Source organism: Macrobrachium nipponense, chromosome 6 (assembly GCF_015104395.2).
Source record: "Macrobrachium nipponense isolate FS-2020 chromosome 6, ASM1510439v2, whole genome shotgun sequence".
NCBI classification, from domain to species: Eukaryota; Metazoa; Arthropoda; class Malacostraca; order Decapoda; family Palaemonidae; genus Macrobrachium; species Macrobrachium nipponense.
This window is the reverse complement of record NC_061108.1, coordinates 15128158-15151645: the sequence shown is the minus strand read 5'-3', so window position 1 is coordinate 15151645 and position 23488 is coordinate 15128158. Positions and strand designations below refer to the sequence as shown.

At 36.7% G+C, this 23488-nt stretch overlaps 1 protein-coding gene across 2 annotated transcripts in view; it reads right to left on the bottom strand.

The window, feature by feature from the left end:
- The window catches only part of LOC135216931 (uncharacterized), a 427667-nt gene that overhangs the window by 99024 nt on the left and 305155 nt on the right, over positions 1 to 23488 (bottom strand). The window contains exons 2-14 of one of the 2 annotated variants that reach the window (XM_064252477.1): positions 14229 to 14394; positions 13352 to 13427; positions 12682 to 12861; positions 11226 to 11340; positions 10121 to 10237; positions 8548 to 8685; positions 7890 to 8013; positions 6100 to 6226; positions 5446 to 5592; positions 4607 to 4820; positions 4281 to 4437; positions 2059 to 2135; positions 656 to 724 (exon numbers count right to left, since the gene is read on the bottom strand). In XM_064252477.1, coding sequence (XP_064108547.1) covers positions 656 to 724; positions 2059 to 2135; positions 4281 to 4437; positions 4607 to 4820; positions 5446 to 5592; positions 6100 to 6226; positions 7890 to 8013; positions 8548 to 8685; positions 10121 to 10237; positions 11226 to 11340; positions 12682 to 12861; positions 13352 to 13427; positions 14229 to 14394 — 1707 coding nt within the window. The remainder of the gene's footprint in view (positions 1 to 655; positions 725 to 2058; positions 2136 to 4280; positions 4438 to 4606; positions 4821 to 5445; positions 5593 to 6099; positions 6227 to 7889; positions 8014 to 8547; positions 8686 to 10120; positions 10238 to 11225; positions 11341 to 12681; positions 12862 to 13351; positions 13428 to 14228; positions 14395 to 23488) is intronic. The other variant, XM_064252478.1, reaches the window with a different exon arrangement.

Here is a 23488-nt window from a genome sequence, read left to right as displayed (position 1 = left end):
AACAGATGTTTGACTTGACGGTCCGAGGTCTAAAGGTCTTATTTAAGATATTACAGAACATTACAGAACATCCTCCACATGAAGGAAACAAACGTTAAATTAATAGATCCAGTACTTCTACTCTTAATCTGTCAGTTATTAGTAGAAGAGCCTCTTTGACTAGAATGATTAAACAGATGAACACATTTTCGTTTAATTTTCCTTTCATTTCGTCTTCTGACTTCGTCATTAGGTAGTATTTGGTGTTCACGTAGAAAAGGACAAAATATGCAACTATTCTATAAAGCGAATAACTACATTTCTGCATGTTCGTCCTTGGACACAGAAAAGTGAAGAGGAAAAACATTGCGTCAGTATGGGAGTCATAGCATATGATCCTGCCATTGCATACATATGATCCTGGAACACTGAAAATGGATCATTTGACGAAAAGTAGTGATGGTCAGAATAAAACAGGGACAGTCAAAACTAGATTGATAAGGGTCATCCAACATACCAGAGCATTAACAAACTTTGAAAACTGGGAAAATAAAGATCAAAACAGAAAATGAGGATATCATGCGAAAGAAAATGCGATGTGTCACTTGTGGAATATGTGCGTGCTGAAGAATGTGCTAGCTGCTAGATATACGTTTTTCCACTGTAAATAATTTACCATCAGAGAAGAAGTGTCCCACTTCAAATTTATGCTCTTCTGTTCCATATATTCTGACCTGAATGGGAGCTGTTAAAATCAAAAAGAAAACACACGGTTTATCAAACCTCTTTTTAATATATGGTAAACTTGATCGCAGAAAATAATTTATACGAGACAATTGTATATCATATTTTTTAGCACTCCATCTGTCAATATTCTCGAGGTAATTACTCATCAGACAGTATCAGAGACCTACAGTATAGAAATCAAATTGTCAACAAGGTTTCATGGGCTATAATCCCATTATAGTGACTGGATTCATTCTGGTTAACTACTATCTTTCTTGTAATGGCAAAAGTTTGCATTTATCATGCATATTTTATTTGTTTTCTTGCTCTCTACCCCACAGATGGCGTCATCATGTTTTAATGTCATACAGTACTAACAACACTTTTCTAAAAAGCGAAACCTGGATAGACGACACGCCATGTTAAATTTTACTCCTTGATTTATGTTATCTCTTAAGAGAAATGTTGACCCCTAATTTCAGTAGCTTTACCTAAAGCCAGTGCAATAATTCCTTCCTTCAATAAAGAATGCAATTAATTTACTTTAATTCAGTAAATTATCTACCCTTTCCATCTTTTTTTGCCAATTCATTCAATCTCTGAAAATTCTCCACAATAGGGAAACTTTGTATTTGGTAATAAATCAGTATATCAGAACCATCTTCCACAATTTAGTTTGCCTCTAAATCTCTTCTTCCTTAAGGACTACCAGGTATGGAACTTGTCATTATGAAAAAAAAAAACGCTGGCGTTAAGGTTGGTTGAGCCTGCATGGCAAAGATACCAACCATTCTTTTACTTTATGTTTCGTGGCTACTCAGTCGGCAAGCCTTCGTCTACTCTCGATTGAACTTCTCCATTCATTGTCTACATCCTTAATTGGTAGTGAATCTTAAGCTCTAAGTCTCTGCAGTTTTAAAACCTCTCCAATCTTAAGAGCTTAGAGAGATGACAGAAACAGAGGGTCAAATTAAAACATAAGGTATTCAACAAACGCGAATTCTGGTCCTGTCTCTGTTAACTCCAAAATCTCAAACACTAGATTGCTGACAGTTTGATTTCATCTCAACTGGATTTATGATGCAATAGGAAGATAAAAATAAATCTACAGATATGAACATAGGTCTAGTCACTTTCCTCTCGAAAGCTGGGTTACTTTTGGGGCAAATTATTGTTCCTTTGGATTAGAGGTTTTTCAAAAAAGATTCATATAAAAAACGAACACAGTATAGTATAGAACACCCTCAGATCTAGATACTTAGTAACCTAGTTAGAATATTGGTTCTTATATATTGTCCTAAACAGCATTACAAATAAAGATAATATTGCAATGACAAAAGAAACATTATTTACCTTCATGAACATTGAGAAACATTCCAATACCGTGGCCAGTTCCATGACGATAATCCAGCCCAACTTCATACAAATGCCTGTTGAAAGGTTAGGTTTAGTTTCCATTAATAAATGAGAATCAAGAGGATGCCTAAAACAAATTGTATCAAAGGTACAGATTTATTACAAAGTTAAATAAAAACATACAACATTGGTTCTTCTTCTGTGTTATTGTTTGAGAAATCTAAAGATAAGAAAAATCGTACAAAGCTGTGAACGGATTACATGATGTACCTACTATGATCAAAATAATACACAAAATAATAGTTTGAAAAACAATAATAGCATATATATTTTCATCCAAGTTAACAGGAGTTAACTCAACTTTGTTAGCTCCCCTGAGTAAGCCTCCAAGTCTGAACATTTCTTAAATACCGATACTTCGTTATTTGGTAGCACTAATCTTATCTCTAAATGTCGCAGGAATGCATTTCATCCCATAAGAAGTACTCACCATTCATTATATTGTAGTTCTTACTAACCAAAATTGTCATCTTGCAACAGAAAAATAATCATTGCACAATGGTAAGCCTATTGATAATTATTCATACTCATTTTTGTTGTGATTTACCTGCAGAGAGCGATTCTCATCATTAGTATGAGCCCCGAAGCCTAATACAGTACACTGCCAGATCTTTCCTGTTTGATAGATTTCAACTGCTATCATCAAAATCTTAAGCCACAGCTGCAGGTGTTCCTTATAAGGGCCAATTATAGCATACTAATTAACCATCACGGCATCCTTCTCCATAGCAATCATCTGTTAATCAATAGGACCTCTATTGCTTCACTGCCAGCTGTGTTGTAGGGATCAACATACAGCAAGACTCATCAATTTGCTTCGTATCTCCTGTTTGTCACATCATCCGAGGTGGTCTAATCTGGCCTCAAGTTAGTCTATTGATATTTAACGGATTCTCTTGAGTTCTACTAAGTTGTACTCTACTTTTTGTTTCAGTCCTTCCTCAAGGGCTAATTATTTTCTTTTTAATCTTGGTTAATTAGGACTGCATCACTATCAACTCCTGTCTTCTGTAGATGACGTGGACAGCTGCTGGCTTTGTCGATGTTTGAGTAAATGGTGTTACTTTCTTCATGACTTCGTCATCATCCATCTCACGTTATATCCCGCCTCTAGAGGATACCTCTATAACTTTACTGATACTGATACCATCCTGCACTGGCCACAATCATTAATTTACTGTCATCAAACCATCGGCCGTTGTTGCTGCTATTCTTCATTATGTGCCAACAATAAGGAAGTTCCCAATGGACGATGCTTATGCTAATTTTTCATCCATTTTACTCAGTTGATTGTTATCTGTACTCATAAATAATGCTACAGGTTCACCCGGTGATTAAAAGAAAATTGTAATGACAAAAGAACTGGAAGAGATGCCGTGGCATGGTCCATTAGGTATATAAGATTCTTTGAGCTACAGGTCACCACGTTTTGTTGTTTGGTTTTGGAATTCACATTCAAGGGCAACCAAAAACAGAAGAGGGTCAAGTCAGGTAAAAAATTTTCGGTGAAATCTTGATGTTTAATGATAGACTGAAGTGCGGTTCTTTTTTCCCAAACTGCTAATGCCCATCCCCCGCTCATGAACTGCTTGTTTATAAGAAACTGGCTGTAAAGTAACTGGGTAGAGCTGCTGTCAAGACTACTGAATGAAGGTGACAAGAACATTACCCATTAATTTTAAGACTCCAAAAGAAGATAACCATAACAGAGTAACCTATCAATTTCATATATAGACACAAGAAGCACACTGGTGTGAGAAAAAAATATTCCAGGGTCCCCTCTCCCGTAGGTTATTCATAATAGTATGAACATTGATTACCTTAAGAAAAGCAGCCTACAGTGCACCAGGGGATATTCGCTCATAATTAGGTGGGGAATGTAACAGAACCCTAAGAGAATTTCAGTAAAAGTAGCAAGAATCTGTAGGCTCTTCTAAGTAAAGACCAAAGAGCTAGAAAGGGGAAGATAGCTTGGCGATTCTTCATATACAAAGGTGAGAGAGATCCTATCTCGCAAATACAGTGCAAACAACAGCGCCTAACTAACTTGAAGAAGACGGGAACATAAAAAGCAATTAACTGTGGTCTATAAAATCTATATCGGAGTCTAGATATCAGTTGACAGAGATGTACAAAGAACCAATTCATGGATATCAAACCTGCGGGCCATGATGTCAATGTTGGTATCTCCGGTGCCCTCTGGGAAAACAAGGCTGGCAAGGTCAATGGCTCCCTGAAGAACGCGCGTGTATGTCTCAACCTGATAAGGTGTAGGTTCGCCATAATGCATTGTGCGAGTCACGTCAGTTGTGCCATCTGTGAGATAGTCAGTAGAATTTAAAGGAATAGCCATAAGGTAAATGTAGAATGTAAATGTAGTGGGATGATAGGTAAAAACCATTTCCATTAACACTGTCTTTCATATTTAAGTTAAATAAGAAAAATGGTACCAGAGAATACAGATTCCTCTTAGACGATCTTTCACCTTTGTACTGTCCACCAGAATCCAGGAGGTAGAGGGACGTGTTGTCAATTTGCTTGTTTGTTTCCCTTTGAGGATGGTAGTGAATGACTGCCCCGTTAGAGCCAAAGGCACTGATGGTGGCAAAGGAGGTCGACACGAAATCTTTCTGCTGGCTGCGGAATTCCTCCACCTTTTGAGCGGCTGAAAACTCGTCCCAGTATTTGCCGTCTTTAACCTGTGCAATGAATTGAACTGAATCGAACTGAATATAGAATTTAGACCAAAGTCCAAGCACTGGGACATATAAATAAGGTCATTCAGCACTGAAACGGAAATTGAGAGTACAAAGTTTGATAGTGTAACAGGAGGAAAACCTCGCAGCTGCACTATGAATCAATTGTTAGGAGAGGGTGGAAAGTAAGATGGAAGAAAGACAATATGAAAGGAGGTACAGTAAAAGGAACGAAAGGGGTTGCAGATAGGGGACGAAGGCACGCTGCAAAGAACCTTAAGTTGTGTAATCAAGAGAACGCTGATCGTACTGTACATTCACAGAAATCAAATAATATGTGAACATAAAAAATGACACATGAATTATGATAGCAGGAACCATCGTAAGCTAAAAGCAGTACTGACTAAATTGTTCATGTGTAAAAATATCTTTATATAACAAGAACAAAACAAAAATGCAAATTTTGATTCATTGGTCTCCCCCCCCCCACCCCCCTCCCCCCCCCCCCATTTCAATAAACAAAGGTATTCTCAAGTTCCTGTCATGAAAATTCAAAGTGAACTGTGGGTTCCTCTCTTTCTTTAATTAAACTTGAAAACGACAAATCTTTCACGATACCGTTACTGACCTCCATTTCGAGAAGAGAGAGGAAATCGCAAAGGGCAACTGCATCCTTGATGTGGGCATTTTTCATACCCTGTGACTCTACCCGATTTTTTCTTGCTTTCATCAGCAGAACTGGAGATGTCGCCATAATTCTCTTATCTTCAGGCACCTGGAAGAAGAAGATGAAGAATGTTTCACCCCTGATAAAGTTCCTGCTGTTTATTTCTCAAAGGATTCAACACTTCTCGAAAAATGTCTGTGAAAGAAGTTTTCAGCCAAGATTGATAAAAAATCAATTTATTAAAAAATGTTAAGTATATCTTAGTTTTACCAGACCACTGAGCTGATTAACAGCTCTCCTAGGGCTGGCCCGAACGATTAGATATTTTCACGTGGCTAGGAACCAACTGGTTACCTAAGCAACGGGAGCTACAGCTTATTGTGGGATCCGAACCACATTATATCGAGAAACTAATTCCTATCACCAGATATAAATTTCTCTGGTTCCGCGTTGGCCGAGCCGAGAATCGAACTTCGGACCACCGGATTGGCAGCCGGGTGCGAAATCCACTCGTCCAACGAGGAACTCCAATTGATTTTCTAAAGGTACCTGTTGAGCTTATTTCAAGAAACATCACTCGTCTGAGGAAAAGGATTAGATTGCTTCATGACTTACAGCTGAGTATACAGCAAAGGAAACGCCGCCAGAGTAGGAAAACTTGGAAGGCAGCATCACTTTCTTCACTTCATTCTTTAGCTTGAGAGCGCGAAGGTGGTCCAGCACAGACAGGTAGTCACTGATCCTGTTGGTGAAACCGATGACTGTTAGTGAAAGGAAAAAAAAAATGTAAAAATGGGAAATGAAAAAGATGGATAAACAAACTAAAACCACAATGAAACCCACATTCCTTGAAAAATGTCAGTGAACATAATTTGTTATGACAAACTTCAATTGCACGGATACATGGGTTTGTGAGCCGACTGTCCAATTCCAAATCCTATTCATTGTTTTTGGTTAGATGCTCAAGAAGAGGCGATTTTGCCTATACTCGGTTTTTTTTTCCATCTGTCCACCCGCCTGTGGTGTTTGCGTATGGTAACACTGCTTCCCGGGCTTTAGATACTTACATTCGGCTTACATTCAGCAATAATAACATCCTATTTCGAATATTAACGATGTAATTCGCATACAGTAAATTATTAAAACACTTTTCAGTTGCAAATGAACATCCAGATATCCTTTTATTTGCCTAAAACTTAGACATAGCGTAACTATTTAAAGCCGGGACGCAGTGTTACCATGCGCGACCACCACAGGCGGATGGACAGATAAAAAAAAAAAACAGAGTATAGTAGCGATTGAAATGGGAAACTTGTTAGTATTGCACCTTTTTTTATGCTTCCAGGAATTCTAGTTTCAGGATACCCACTGTAACCCCTCAAACATGGCGGTGGCCTTCCTGAGTAGGTCACACCTTTGTCAGTCGATTTATAGATACCTATGCACTGATAAAATTTTTCATGTCAACACTGGTTTAACAGATGTGATTTACTTTTGAAATAATGAGCCCTGTTATATTTCCTTTAATCAGTAATAAAAAGCAACACCCTAGCACACTTCTAGGACTTCATTTTATTTTTCACAAGCTTGGAATGTAGAAATGTATATTCTCTATCTGGTGAAAAAAAAAATAATATTGCAGCGAGAGAATCTAACCTATCCGCTGCTTATTTATACTATTAATGACAATGAAATCAAGATAACTTGTAAAGACATAGACTCGTTCTTATCAGATTTGCATCGCTTGGTTATACAGACTCAACCTAAACTATAAATTAATATTTTACTCCGTAGTTCTCTTTGTTCTTTCATTATCTATCAAATAACGCATCTAAAGTTATCCAAGACTTTTCCTTCCACTGAGGAATTTGTCCACCAACGTATAAATTACCTGCTCGTACCTGGAAACGTATAAGTTACCTGCTCGTACCTGACAACGTATAAATTACCTGCTCGTACCTGACAACGTATAAATTACCTGCTCGTACCTGACAACGTATAAGTTACCTGCTCGTACCTGACAACGGTAATAAACGTTACCTTCCGTACCTGACAACCGGTATAATACCTGCTCGCACCTGAACAACGTAAAATTACCTGCTCGTACCTGAAACACGTAGATAAATTTAACCTGCCTCGTAACTGACAACGTATAAATTACCTGCTCGTAACTGACAACGTATGAAATTACCTGCTCGTACTAACAACGTTAAATTACCTGCTCGTACCGACCACGTATAAAGTTAACCTGCTCGTACCTGACAAGCACGGATAAATTAAATTACCTGCTCGTACCTGACAACGTATAAATTACCTGCTCGTACCTGACAACGTATAAATTACCTGCTCGTACCTGACAACGTATAAGTTACCTGCTCGTACCTGGCAACGTATAAGTTACTCACCTGACACACTCCTGACCATTGCACTGGTTGACTTTTAAGTGGTGATCTACTGCAGGGGTGATCTTGCCATGGGGGAGATACACGTCCATACTCCTCTTGCCGATGAGCACATAGCTCCTGAACACTGTCGACGACAATAATGCGGTTAATGAGTTTTCCTGCGTTACGCGAAGAGTCTATTTGGTGTATTTATATGCAGCTCATAATTACAAGTGTTCTTGAACATATTGAAGAGGAATCTAGTTTACAAATCATCGGGTTGTTCCTTGAGATTACGAGCATCCATACTACATTCGAAAATAATGTATATCATCCTCTATCTTAAAGGTATAAGCAAGTATGAATTCGTGTAGTACGGAGAGAGAGAGAGAGAGAGAGAGAGAGAGAGAGAGAGAGAGAGAGAGAGAGAGAGAGACTGATAAGTCATAAAGGAACAATGTACATTCACATATATACACACACATCTATATGTATATACACATATGCATATATGTGCATACTTGTTCGTATACTACATAAAGGTAATGCCACGGAGGCATTTTATACATAGCATCACGTTTTATACATTTCGTGATCAAGTTATTCATACATATATACATACGGGCGTATGTATGTATAAGTGTGGGAGTATATGAGGCCTATGCTGATAAAAGCTTACCAGGATTAAAAGGAATATCATCTCCCCTCAGGTTAAGCAGCCATGCGATCTCGTCCAGCGCCGACAGAACCAGTAAATCAGCGTTGTGTTTCTCCATTTCAGTCCGAACGTCTGCCACTTTGTCTTCCCATCTTCTCCCTTTGAGGAAAACATGAGAATGAGGTACCAATGAAAATATTCATAAACAATCAATAAAAATATTCATAAACACAATGAAAATATTCATAAACAATCAATAAAAATGTTCATAAACAATCAATAAAAATATTAATGAAAAATCAATAAAAAATATGCATAAACAACCAATAAAAATATGCATAAACAATCAATAAAAAATATTCTTAAACAATCAATAAAAATATTCATGAAAAATCAATAAAGAATATTCATAAACAATAAATTAAAAATAAAATTCATAAAAACAATCAGTAAAAAATATCATAAACAATAAAAAAAATGTTCATATAACACATAACAATGTTCATAAACAATAAAAAAAATGTTTATAAACAATCAATAATAATATACATAATCAATAATAATATTCATAAACAATCAATAAAAATATTCATAAACAATCAATAAAAATATTCATAAACAATCGATAAAATATTCATAAACAATCAATAAAAATATTCATAAACAATCAATAAAAATATTCATAACAATCAATCAAAACATTCACAAATAATCAATAACAATATTAAGGGGGCAATCAGTAGATAAATATTAACTAAAAATGCGTGGGAACTTTGGGAAGAAAAAATGCAAGACCAAGGTTCGATGAAGAAAATTATTCAATATATATTAAAAATATTAATAAAAATTAAAATATAAAAAAAAATAGTAAGCAACTGAGTGAGAAATGTTTAGAAACAAGTACTGAAAAAATAAGAATAACCATTCTGGATGAACAAGCAGAAAAACATTGAAAAATATAAAATCCTATCGTGGAAAACAATAACATCTCCCTAGAAAAAAATTATTTTCTTTCAAGGTCTTTACAAATCAATAGAGTATGATATTGAAGTAATGTGCAACTGAAGTAATAAGAGACGTATTCACTCTCAAAAACTTAATGGCCAATTTTTTTTCTCAGGTAAATGAGATTAGCTTTTTTGACATCAGGAGGCAAAAGGAGCTAATAATATTCCGTAATGTGGTAAACTTCCAAAAGGCTTATACGGTTTAAATTTTATACCCTAATATTTGTGGATCGCTGTTTCGCGCCATAAGTTACGAAAGTAACTTCGATAACAAAATAACTTTTCCTTTTACTGCCACAAATAACTTCGTCTCTTGTCGGAATTAAGGTGACCAAACCAGCATTTTTCGTAGTAATTAAGTATTCATCTAAATGACAAATGAGACGATAAGTTTGCAACAAAATAAGTTTGATTTTTTTTTAAAGTGCAGGCGTGTTTAGCTTCGAACTGGTTTGCACACCTCGTATTATTAACTGAATATTCATCGAAATGAAAAATAAAAAGATAATTCGTGACAAAATCACTGGTTTTTTCCCTCGAAGTGCTATGAAGTCCATTGGCGTTCCTCAGCGTAGTCTGAAACTGACCTGCGAATTTCAATTCGTGGACCATGAGGGGGCTGGTGGAGTGGGGGGCTCTCTCCTCGGCCGGCCAAATGAGGTCGATAAGGTTAGTCTCCAAAGCAACCAGCTCTATGTCCGCCTCTGGAAGGAGAAGGGAAGAGAATGAAATAGAAACAAAGGGAAAGTCGAGAGGAGTCGGCCAAAGATGGTGCTTCAGGCATTTTTTGAAACATCAGTTACAATTTTTGCCTCCGCATCAACTTGCCGTGGGATCGTGATAGTTGAACGCGGAGTTTACTATCCGTAGACTTTCTCAGCAATCCTGGAAAAAAAATGAACACCTCCGTGTTGTATTTCAAGCCTCCACGAAAACATGAACACACGTATGGCAAGCCCTAAAAGGGGTTAAAGAATATAATTTACGGAAACATAATACAGTGCCAACTATGCAAATCATTTTAAATGCATATAAAATCACCGGCAGGATAATGCCTATGTCTTTTGTGATCTACCATTCATACGCATATAATATCTGTTCGTGTTCTTGTTTACGCAAGTTATGGCAACCACAAGTTATAATGATTAATCCATTAACTAATGCTATGACAATTCTAAATTGCAATGGCATCCTTAAAGGCGTTTTCACTCTTCGGAATTCTTCCATGACAAAATTGTTTATCTCTCTCTCTCTCTCTCTCTCTCTCTCTCTCTCTCTCTCTCTCTCTCTCTCTCTCTCTTTGTTCTTTTTTTTAAAATAAAATTTGTCCCTGAAACGAAGACTCAGATTCACCTATAAGAAGTCTCTGCTGTTTCTTTAGTATCAGTACCAGTCGAGTTTCCATCAGATCTGGCAAATTATTTTAGTGCCTTTTTATTTTTTCAATATGTTGCCACGAATTTAAACCTTATATCTTCTTTAGGTAGGTAGCTGAATAGAATTTTATGCCATTTTTAGTTTTTACGATTATCGCTCTTAAAGCACATACAAAAAATGTTCCATAACAGTGACTCAGCAACGTCACTAGAAAGGTTGTTTCGTCAAAATGTTAGATACCAGTCTGGAATAGGCTACCTTAGCGGGTACCAAAGTGTGGAAACTCAGGTCCGTGATCTTCGACTTATATCTTACCTGCTAACTCTTCAGCATACACTTTCCAAGTCTCGGCTCCGATCAGCCTGGGATCAGCGCCAACTTTGGATCCGGTCACCAAGTTCTGCGTGATCCACTCCGTCATTTTGGGCACCTGGAATATGCCGGGCGAGAGATGGTGTTAACTTGTTGTCCTCACAAGAATTATCTTAATTTGATACTTTATATATATATATATATATATATATATATATATATATATATATATATATATATATATATATATATATATATATATATATGAACACTTTTATGCAACTTGCGTATCATTTATTGAAACATAGCATCGTACGAAATCATATTTTATGGGCAGGTTAGGAGTTATTGTTGCTATAGAGTAATTATTATGCATCAAATGCTTCAAGAACTAAATATGTATTTGTGCGTTTAGACTCGAAAAGACGTTTGAAATATAGCTATAAAAATTCGTTGTTCTTTTTATTCCAAACATTCTTTTCAGACGGAGGCGAATACTCCCGCTCGTTTGTTTTATATATATATATATATATATATATATATATATATACATATAACAAACCAACAAACAAACGAGCGGGAGTATTCGCCTCAGTCTGAAAAGAATGTTTGGAGATAAAAGAAAAAAAAAACAACGAATTTTTATAGCTATATTTTAAACGTCTTTTCGAGTCCAAACGCACAAATACATATTTAGTTCTTGAGCATTTGATGCATAATAATTAATCTGAAGCAACAATAACTCCTAACCTGCCCATAAAATATGATTTCGTACGATGCTATGTTTCAATAAATGATACGCAAGTTGCATAAAAGTGTTCATTTTTATGTCATCTTTAATATTTTGGAATTGTCTAATCTTACATACATATAAGAAAGCTGCTCATCTTATTGAATTTCATAAGCTGGCGGCACGACATCTAGCAAAGTTATGGAATTTCTAGGACGAAGGACATCTCTGAAAACTTTCGATTGCTGGAGCGGGACAATATAGTTCCAAGTTCCCCCACAATTATTTCATAACCTCACCAATCGAGATATGCTAAACAGGGCAGAACTTTCCTGGCTATTTTCATAAGCAAAGAATCCAGATCTTGAATACCATCACCGCATTTTTTCTTTAGTATTATCATTAGATGGTACTGATGATGATACTTTGAGATATATGGTCTATGAAAAAGGTGCAAACAGTGACGTCGTTATCTCTGTGAATAAAGAACGATCTTCAACATAGCCATCAATACACCTGCGCTGTAATCAAGGCTGATAGCATTCATTTTTAATTGATAATTTATAAAGGGAAGGCCTAAGAGAGGATAGAAAGACTGCATTCGAGAAGACGAAGAAGAGAGATAGAGAAACAGACGAAAGGAGAGCGCAGAACAGAAACTCCTCGAAAAGACCCCGAGTAAGGCACAAATTCAGGAGAAGAAGAAGAAGGTAAACAAACGGGACTCACCCCTTCATTCTTCTGCTTCATGAGCAACCAGTTACAGTCGAGCTGGTCGTCTGCTTGCAGGAAGTAGCGACCATCGGTCCAAAGGGCCTGTCGCTCTCGCGTAACCACGGCCGTTCCAGCGCTGCCGCTGAAGCCCGTGATGTACTTACGACGCTCGTCGTGGGCCGACACGTACTCGCTCTGTCAGGGATGATGAGTCGTTCATATTTCTTCTGACTATACTCCGTTTTTTTTCCGTCTGTCCACCCGCCTGTGGTGTTTGCGTATGGTAACACTGCGTCCCGGGCTCTAGATAGTGACGCTGTGTGTAAGTTTTAGGTAAGTAAAGGATATCTGGGTGTACATTTGCAACTGAAAAGTGTTTTAGTAATTTATTGTATGCGAATGACACCGTTAATATTAGAAATAGGATATTGTTATTATTGTTGAATGTAAGCTGAATGTAACTATCTAAATTCCGGGACGCAGTGTTACCATACGCAAACACCACAGGCGGGTGGACAGATGGAAAAAAACCGAGTATAAGTGATTTTATAAGACTAGAAAAATAACTCCAATTAATTTTAACGGCTTCTTTCAACAGTTATAGTAGAGTTTCTTAACTTATGGCAGAGGTCTTTGGATATTAGCTAGACGTATGCCCACTTGACAAAATGATTTTTTCACTTACTTGATGCTCGTCATCCGATGGGACAATATAAGCATCAAATCCTTTCAGTAACATTTGCTGACGAAGCGCTGCGACTCTGGAAAAACCACGAAATTTGCATAAAATGAAAATGTTGTATTTGTGCGCCACTATACAAATGACGACTCTGCTTTATCAGAGGCAACCTGGAATTCTTGAGGCAAATTCTTCTGGTCAGATCACACATTGCATCCGTTGACCTAAATAGTCAATTAGGCACAGTACCTGGTAGTTAGACGAGTGAACTGTGTTACAACCAAGGAGGAATAAGACGTAAGGCTCGCAACCTCATCCATACATACATACTATGTATGCATATTATTTGATTATTATATATATATATATATATATTATCTATATATATATTATATATATATGATATATATATATATATACTATATATATATATATATATATATACTATATGGATTAGGGTAATTATCATAAGGTATATGCGGTCTGCAAATTTTAATAAGTGAGCAGTAATACACAATAATCAGCTACCAGCATACATATATATATATATATCTATATATATATATATTATATATATATATATATATATATATTATATATATATATATATACATACACACATCATAAATACCGCCAACCAAGCAAGGCAGCCGTATTTAATAAATACTGTATCGAAATCAGGTTCACTGTCGACAGATTTCGCACCAAGATGCCTACAAAATATATATGTATATATAAAAATAAATTGTGAGTGGCCTGACCTCAACCGTCAACGAAGTAGATTTGTGAATAATCCTTTGCAAATAATGTCAACAGACCGGTATTATCGAGACGAATTGAAAGGAAGAAGACTGATAAAGAATCCTGACAGAATAGACCTTACCTTTCGCTCGTATCCACCCTGATACGAGGCTGTATTTCCCCGGAGGTGCAGTTGGATCTTTCGTGCAGCGTCACCTCCCGAATGAAGCGCCTCCTGCTGACGCCACTGCCAGCGTCCTCGTCGTCATATTCGTCGGTGTAACGAGGGTAAACGCACCCACTGACCACTGGAAATGCAGAGAGAGAAAGCGGAGTTAGTTAGTTCTACTGGACTGAAGAGGTCGAGGGGCTGCTGGTGATTTGGAGGTGGGTCTTCACAGGTAGGCTATAGTAGGTTCACATCAACCGTGCATTCGACGCCTAGGCCAGTCCCTGACGAGTGACGACTCTCCTGATTGGCTGTTGGTAAGCCAATCACAGCGCTGGAAACACTCAGTCTCTCTCGAGATGTCACATGGGTAGGATCTATATACCATTTCTCCTGAGAGATACGTGTTTCAAGAGAGGTGAAACACATCCTGCCTCTGTGAAATCTCTCGAGAGACTGAGAGTTTCCAGGCCTGTGATTGGCTTATCAACAGCCAATCAGGAGCGTCGTAAGGGACTGGCCTAGACGTCAAATGCACGGTTGATGTGAATCTACTAGTTAGAACTACTAACTGCGAACACCTACCTGCTCGTCCGAAACGGCGACCCCGTATCTGGGACTAAACTGAGAAGAAGAAGAAGAGAAGATGAAGAAGAAGACAGACCCATATTACCCCCGCACGCTGTAAGACCAGAGGTTTTCAACCTGGGGTTCGCGACCCCCAGAGGGGTCGCCAGCCTTTTTTTTCTGGGGATCGCACGATCGTTCTTGAGCGAGGGTATGTTTTAGCTTTTCTTCAACCGCCGTTACACGAAGCTTATTGAACAGAAATAGTTAATAATAATATCTTCTAAATGCAGGTAGCAAATTTACTACAGTGCAGTGCTATTTTTGTAACAGGACATCACACATGAATATTATTGAAGAAAAAATTGTAAAGGTGGTCATCGGTCATATTGAGTTGCTCATAAGGTATGAAAAAGATTGTTTGTTTGTATGGAGTTTTTACGTTGCATGTTTGTTTGTTGCGTGGAACCAGTGGTTATTCAGCAACGGGACCAACGGCTTTACGTGACTTCCGAACCACGTCGAGAGTGAACTTCTATCACCAGAAATACACATCTCTCACACCTCAATGGAGTACATTTGCTTGAGTACGTGAATCTTACCTTTCTATCACCAGAAATATACATCTCTGACCCCTCAATGGAATGCCCGAGGGGTATGATAAAGGTTGGAAACGACTGCTGTAAGACGGTACCCAAGATGCTTTTCTTTCTGTCTTTTACTGTTCTGCTGTCTGGCTTTCATTCCCACTTAGGTGTCCAATGTCTGTAATTTTCCCTAACTACAGTTGTCGCCATTTACTGAAAGTTTCGAGACTTACCTCACTGTTCCCTCTGAATTATTTCATAATCATATTATCTAGTTAGGGAAATGAATTTAACTCATAACGTCGTACTAAGCAGGTTTTCGGTTGAGTCTTAATAAGGCAGATTAATTTAATTTCAGAGTTGAATTCTCAGTTATTTAAATATTTAAGTAATGAGCTCAAAACGGCGTGATAAAACAGGAGAAAGTGTATACATTTTTTACGGGTATAATAGCAACTGCACAAGCTTTTTATTTCCACTGTTCCAGAGCTGCAGTTAAAAAGACGAAGAGTAATATTCAGAGCAAAATGGTGGAAATTGCCAGTAAAAGTTTTTATTAAAATGCACCAAGAGCCTGACAATTTAATTGTTCGTAGCGCCTTCAAAGCTTACGGTATTAATACCTAAACATTATTTTTCCCGTAATGACTAACATCAAATTAGATTTTAAAGAAGTGTAAAAAGTACATTTTCGCAAATGGAATAAGAAATGAGTCGGAACAGAATCCTAAAACGTTTCCTGTGGATGCGGATTCATCCTGAAAACAGAAGGATTTGTCGTCAATGTTTAATCGGATCTAGAACCATAATCGCCAAACCTTGAAACAGAATCGATATTGATATCATCACCTACGTTACATGAAGGAATTCTTTAATATTTCTTCAATGTGCGTCATTATGTTTATTATGGGAGGAGAAGGAATCTATTATATTTATATTATATATATCTATATATATAATATTATAATATATATATGTATAATTACTATAGTATTATCATATGTTATGTTATATATATAATATTATATATATAAAATAAAATATATATATAATAATATATATATAGATATATAATTATATTATATCTAATATATATATATATCTATATACTACATGTGATATACATATATATATTATATTATATATATAAATTAATATATATTCTATATATATATATTATATACATGTGATTTATTCATATACAGCAGGTAAGGGAAAATGATACAATATGTGTACATAATTACTGACTGGTTTCATCTATATATTATCTATATATATATATATATATATATTATATATATATATATATATATATATATATATATATATATATATATATATATTTGCTGCTCTAAGTATATGATTAAATGACACGACCTGTTTACGAAAATAGCCCTCTTCAAAAGAACAAACAAACAAACAAAAAATGCCATTTAGATCACAGTTTGATGTTTCCTTGACCTGGTTTCAAATTATCTTCAACCAATCCCCTTATACCTCATAGTGCTTTACTAACAGTAGTTACTTTCCTTTTAACATGATTTACGTTGTACCAATTTACAGTTTGAAATCTTCAAGAGTTTTTGGTTTTGTTTTATTTCTTCAATTAGTTTTATTATATCAAGACCGACATCCAATCTGGAAATGACAAAGATACCAGCAAACGGTCAAGTGATTTCCGAAGACATTTGAATCATGTGTGAGGTAAAGTACAAATCACAATGTAATTCCTGAGTACATTTGTTAGTTTGTATGGTGTCATTACGCTGCAGGAACCAGTGGTTATTCAGCAACGGGACCAACGGCTTTACGTGACTTTCGAACCACGTCGAGAGTGAACTTCTATCACCAGAAATACACATCTTTCACACCTCAATGGAGTACATTTGCTTGAGTACGTGAATCTTACCTTGCATAAAATTATAGTACCAATAGCGCACTTACATAAAAAAAAAAAGATGATCTGTTTCTGTGCAGATTCAAAACCTTAGTCTGAATTCGAAGTTATTTCTTGCTTTTTCATTAAGGTGGCCTTATGCCAGCACGGGCTCCTGCTCAGTGGCCTTGTACCAACACAGCCTCCTGATCATTGGAGCAGTTCGAAGAAAACCACGCATTAGCGAAATAATTCCCAGCTAATTACTAAAGAAGATAGAATATTTCACTAGACTGAGCTTTTCCAGTTAACAAGGTTGAAAAAAATAAAGAAAAAAAATTTACGAACATTTTTGCTCGGTCCATATCGCGTTTACTGCTTCGCAAAGCATTACTTTAAGAGCGAGTCTAAAGTTTCACAAGTTCTGGCCGCGTCTCGTTCCACCACCTAATAACCGCTTTTAATTTAGCGAATTGTCTCTCAAGATAGAAAGAAGGCTGTCTCTTACGTCTTGCATATACTGCTATAAACTGCGTCGTTGGGGAGGAGGTACTAGGACACTGTATTGTAAACGGAACGGTTTTTTTAAGCTATTGAGAGGATAATGATAATAATGTTTGGGCTCCGCTTATAAGCAATAATAAGGGATGCGGTATTAGTCGTAAACTCAAGAGCAATAATATATATACATACATATAATATATATATATATATATATATATATATTATATATATATATATATATATATATAATAATATATATATACACATATATATAAATATATATATATATATATATATATATATATATATATATATATATATATATATATATATATATATATCAACAAAAGGAAAATGTTAGCAAATACTTCTACAAATCGAGAGAGAGAGAGAGAGAGAGAGAGAGAGAGAGAGAGAGAGAGAGAGAGAGAGAGAGAGAGAGAATTTTAAATCGTGTTTTCCCAAGTCTTCACCAGAAATAACTCACAAAATTAAAAGAAACGTGGGAAGAAGGACTGACAAAAATAGACGAAGACCCAGAAATATACAGAGACAGGAGAATGAAAACAAGAACATAGGAATGGAACAGCAAACCAGTGCACGGACAGTACACTAGACAGACTAAAGAACTGGCCAGCAACGAAACATGGGGAGAAGGCAAGAAGGAAACAAGAGAAATACTAACGGCGGCCCTAAGAAGACGAGACCAAAAACCAAATAGCAAGCGAATGTCCAGCGCTTGCACAGAACCAGTACAAAAAGAAGCAAGAAACACCATCTAACTTGAAGTACAAAGTGGTACGAACACCAACCTGAGGCAGTGATAGAGAGCAAATCTTGCTAAACAAAACTGGACGCCATACAGTTTAGCTGACAAGTACCACTGCAGAAATATTCTAGTTTGTTTTGTGAGGGACCTCAGCTTTTCTGGAACACAATAAGATTTCCAACTGACTCGACAAAAACCTCAATATATCATATATATATATATATATATATATATATATATATATATATATATATATATATAGTATATATATATATGTGTGTGTGTGTGTGTGTGGTGTGTGTGTGTGTGTGTGTGGTGTGTGTGATTGACGATAATCGCATCCAAGCAAACGCAACCTCTTTAGCGGAGGGTAATTAAGTCTCAAAAGCTTTTTCATGTCTTCGGATCCGCAAATCTCATTTAGATAAATGACCGACCGAAGGTGGAGGAGAGCGAGAAAAGAACGGAGATAAGTTAATGTTAATGACGTCAATATCTTGGAAAGAGTCGTAAAAAAAAATGAGCGGAAGCCAGAGACAATGGATAGAAATTAGATCACACTGGGGAAAAGGAGATAAAGAAGATGGATTCCCGAGATGCTGAACAAACGCACGCACACACACACACACACATACACACAGAGTTAATTCTTAGAACTCTGGTACCGAGAAAGAGTTAAACTCTGTGATGAAGTAAAGTAGCACTCAAATAAGGGTAATATATTCTTAATACAAAGGTATACAGAATATGAGAAATCCTCCACTACTTGATCTCTGTCAGTCATTACGCTAAAGTATACGGCTCTGAGAGAAAGAGAGAGAGAGAGAGAGAGAGAGAGAGAGAGAGAGAGAGAGAGAGAGAGAGAGCGGTATTTGTCTACATTTTCCATTAGGCCAATGAAAGCGGATTTGAAAGAGAGAGAGAGAGAGAGAGAGAGAGAGAGAGAGAGAGAGAGACGAGAGAGAATGGGATATTTCAGTAATAAACAGACACACCAAATGCAAGAAATATTGCATTACTACCTCTTCAGTTTCCATTAGGCCAAAGAAAGTCAATTTGAGAGAGAGAGAGAGAGAGAGAGAGAGAGAGAGAGAGAGAGAGAGAGAGAAAATTTTTTCTTAAGAAACCTGTGGTCTCTTAAGGATAGTGGTCCACACCCGGGGCGGACATTTTGAGGTTTTAAAGGCGGCCTGTAAACCACCATCCACGACCCCACTCGACTTTCATTCGATTTTTTGGGTAAATGGAACCCCACGTTTTCAATTGGGGTTCAACCCACCGTGAAGCTCCTTGCCTTTCAAGAGTCGAAGAATCGGTCGTTGATGATTGTCAATTAATTTGGAGGACTTATGCATTGTACTTGAAAAACGTCATTAGCGTAATTAGCTGCTGTGTCAAGACATTGCCGGTAATCAAGGTGCTTCAGTTTTATGATTAATTAGCATATTTCCTTATTATCGAGGTATAATATGTTTTAAGTCACTGTCTTGTCGTTGTTTACAAACCAGACATCGGTTCGAACCCTGCCTGGGACGAAGTAGTTATTAATTATAATTCCCCTTGGGTAACAGTTAATCCCAGGGTTGAGTGAATATGAAAAATATCATGGCGATATAAGTGACATAGTCACAAAAACAAACACACACACATATATGTATACACAGATGTAAGAAAGATTTCTCACAAAATGAAATGCTTAAATACAAAATATGTTCATTTTACGAATTCTTCTCATCGTATGCTGGAAGACATTTGCACAAATAATAATTCTTCTTTTGTTTTCTCCGATAATATCCTGTCTTTCATACTGCGAATATACATTCTCAAGTTGCTTTTATGTATTCTTTCACGCTGAGAGAGAGAGAGAGAGAGAGAGAGAGAGAGAGAGAGAGAGAGAGTGAGAGAGAGAAAGGTTTTCTTGAAGGATATCATGCCGTTTACATAAAAGAAATGGTTTGACAACGAGTTTGAGAAAAGGATACATCCTACCGAGTCACCTACACAACCTATAATATGTTTTTTTGTTTTGACAGGTAATTAGATGACAATAATCTCTTTGGATGCAACAGCATACAAGAGGCTTTTGTATAAAGAGTATTTTCGGGTCTAAAATAAATTACGTAAGTGGAATATGAAGAATATGATCAAGTGATCATTTTGGGTGCTGTCGTTCGGTCAAAGAAAATATAAGAATGGTTCCAAAAGTATTAACAGAATAAGCTTAGCTCAAATCATCTCATTCTCAAATCATCTAATTTAATTTCAACTGCGTCAGTTGATCAAAGGAACACATTTTAGAGACGGCGGTTTCGGTCAAACAAAACATTTTCTCTTTTGTGTGTGTATTTTTTTTTCTTTTTTTGAATAGTAAATTTCTACACTGTCTTGCTGCATTTTTTTTTTTTTTTTTTGGGGGGGGTGTGTGTGTGGGGTGCTCGCACTAGACAGATGCAAATTCCTGCTATGTCAAAACGAGAAAGCTTCCGCTTTAAGTGCTCTGCCGAGCGCGCGAGGCCCAAGTTGCTCCTTGCTATGCTGCTCTACACTTGCACAGCTGCTCTGCACTTGTACAAGCAGAGTGCTGCATTCGTCATTCCCTTTGGCCGAGCTCCAAATACACTATTGCTGTCTGATACAAAATATGCGTTATTTTGTCTCTTAAACTATAATAATAGATTTTTATGTATTGTACTTATATTTTACAATATACCATGCATGTAGAACATGCTGAAGTGCGCACGTGTATGTCTGTGAATAATACACTACGGCAAATATTCATATATTCTATATTCACGCTCATACGTAACATACGAAATTATTATTACACAGAGGGTAACGTACTTCAAAAAAACTAGAGCGAAAGAACTCCCTAGTTATCCCTGGCTACTTCAGCCTAACCATTGGACGCAAGGAACAGACTACAGTTTTGTGATGGACCCACCTAACTTGAATAGTTGCAAAGGCGCTATTATAAGCTATGTGTATAGTTACTGAAAGGGAAGGGCGGCAAGTGACTCCAGCAACTCTAAATGTAATATATGGAATATAAAATTCACGCCAAAAGCCATGCACTGGGACCTATGAGGTCATTCAGCGCTGACAGGGAAACTGAGAGTAAAAGGTTTTAAAGGCGTAACAGGAGGAAAACCTCGCTGTTAAACTATGACACAATTGTTAGCAGAGGGTGGAAAGTAAGATAGGAAAAAAAGAGAATATGAAGGGAGGTACAGCAAATGGGCCGAAGGGACGCTGCAAAGAATCTTACGAAATGCCTACGGGGGAGCCTACTCTAAAATCTACCAATAGCCTAGGAAGAAGCAGAATTACCTTTCGAGTTTAGTCTATATAAAGCACATTATATGCCTGTATTATCTCTGTACATAAAATTAATTCTAAAATACATGATATTTTTACAGCCCATCTAGCGGCGACCATTAGAGTAATAATTCCGCCACCGAGTTATACGTTAGGTACATAAGCCATAAGCATACTCGAATTAACATAGGCACAGATGACTGGTAAAAATGTTATAACAGAAGAATTCCACCTCATGAAAGGAGCCCATAAAAACGCCAAAATATAGAAAGTAAGTATACATTCATTACCTACCTGAAGAGAGAGACAGCAATCTCTGAAATATAGTGCTTACTTTCTATATTTTGGCGTTTTTATGGGCTCCTCTTATTAGATATGCATAGATATTGACGCTAGTGATCTTATGCATACACGCGCACAGTATGCACAAAAATATAAGATGCCCAAGGTCCTTTAAATATACTCCGAGTATATTTAAAGGACCTTGACTACGCGTTAGTCTTATAGAACTTGCGCACTAATAGCGGTCCCTACGATGATCATCAGATATATGTAATGCCACTGTTGGCTTATAGTCCTAACACTTGCCAGGTAAATAAAACTCATGGATACGATACGACTCCACAAAAAAAGCCTTTTCCTGGGGTCGCGTGCTTTCAGGCAATACTCTCAGTGAGTTTGGACACAGTCGCGTGATGTTTTACAGGAGAGAAAGAGAAGGAAAGAAAGAAAAAAAACTTGTCCGCTCAATCGACGGAAGCTTTGTGAGTGGGATTCCTTTTTCTTTCTTCACTTGCTTCCTATTCTTATCTCAATATCTATTACGGTGGCCGGGGATCTCATTAATATGCTAATGACAAAGTGGATGGTTTTACTATGGTACGGATTACGTGCGATCAATCTCTTGCTATGCACGGGCTGAACTCAATTGGTTTCAGGATGAGAGACGCTGGTGGTGAATAATGTTACGTCATTTGAGTAATATCCTTTATCAAAGGGAGATAAATATATACATAAATGGGAATTATCCACGGAAAAATGATCAATCTGGACTAATTAAGTAAAATACCAATGTTCATTAAATAATTTTTTTGTCTGTGAAAGAGATGATTTGACTGAAATAATTTCATTATTATGATGGCCTCTGATTATAATTAGTAAATATACAAAAAAGAGACTTAAAACAAAAAATATATGAAAATATAACTATCAGGGAAGAGGAAATTTGAAGGAACATCTAAGAGAATTAAAATATCAAAAGATAAGAAAGAGAGAGAGAGAGAGAGAGAGAGAGAGAGAGAGAGAGAGAGAGAGAGAGAGAGAGAGAAAATTATATCAAGACAGTGAGTACATAACTGATTGTAATAATAATACATATAAAAAGCTAATTAAATATGTGTGGTTGTATTTACTGGAAAGGTAAATATAAAAAAAAAACTGTACACAAAAACATCCCAATAAAGCATACCTGAACGTTACTATCTATTTCGCGTGGCTAGCAAATGGCAGTAAGGCGTAGATTCTACGTTTAATCGATTGTCTCAATGCAGTAACAATAACTTCGTGTGTGTGTGTGTGTGTGTGTGTGGTAGAGAGAGAGAGAGAGAGAGAGAGA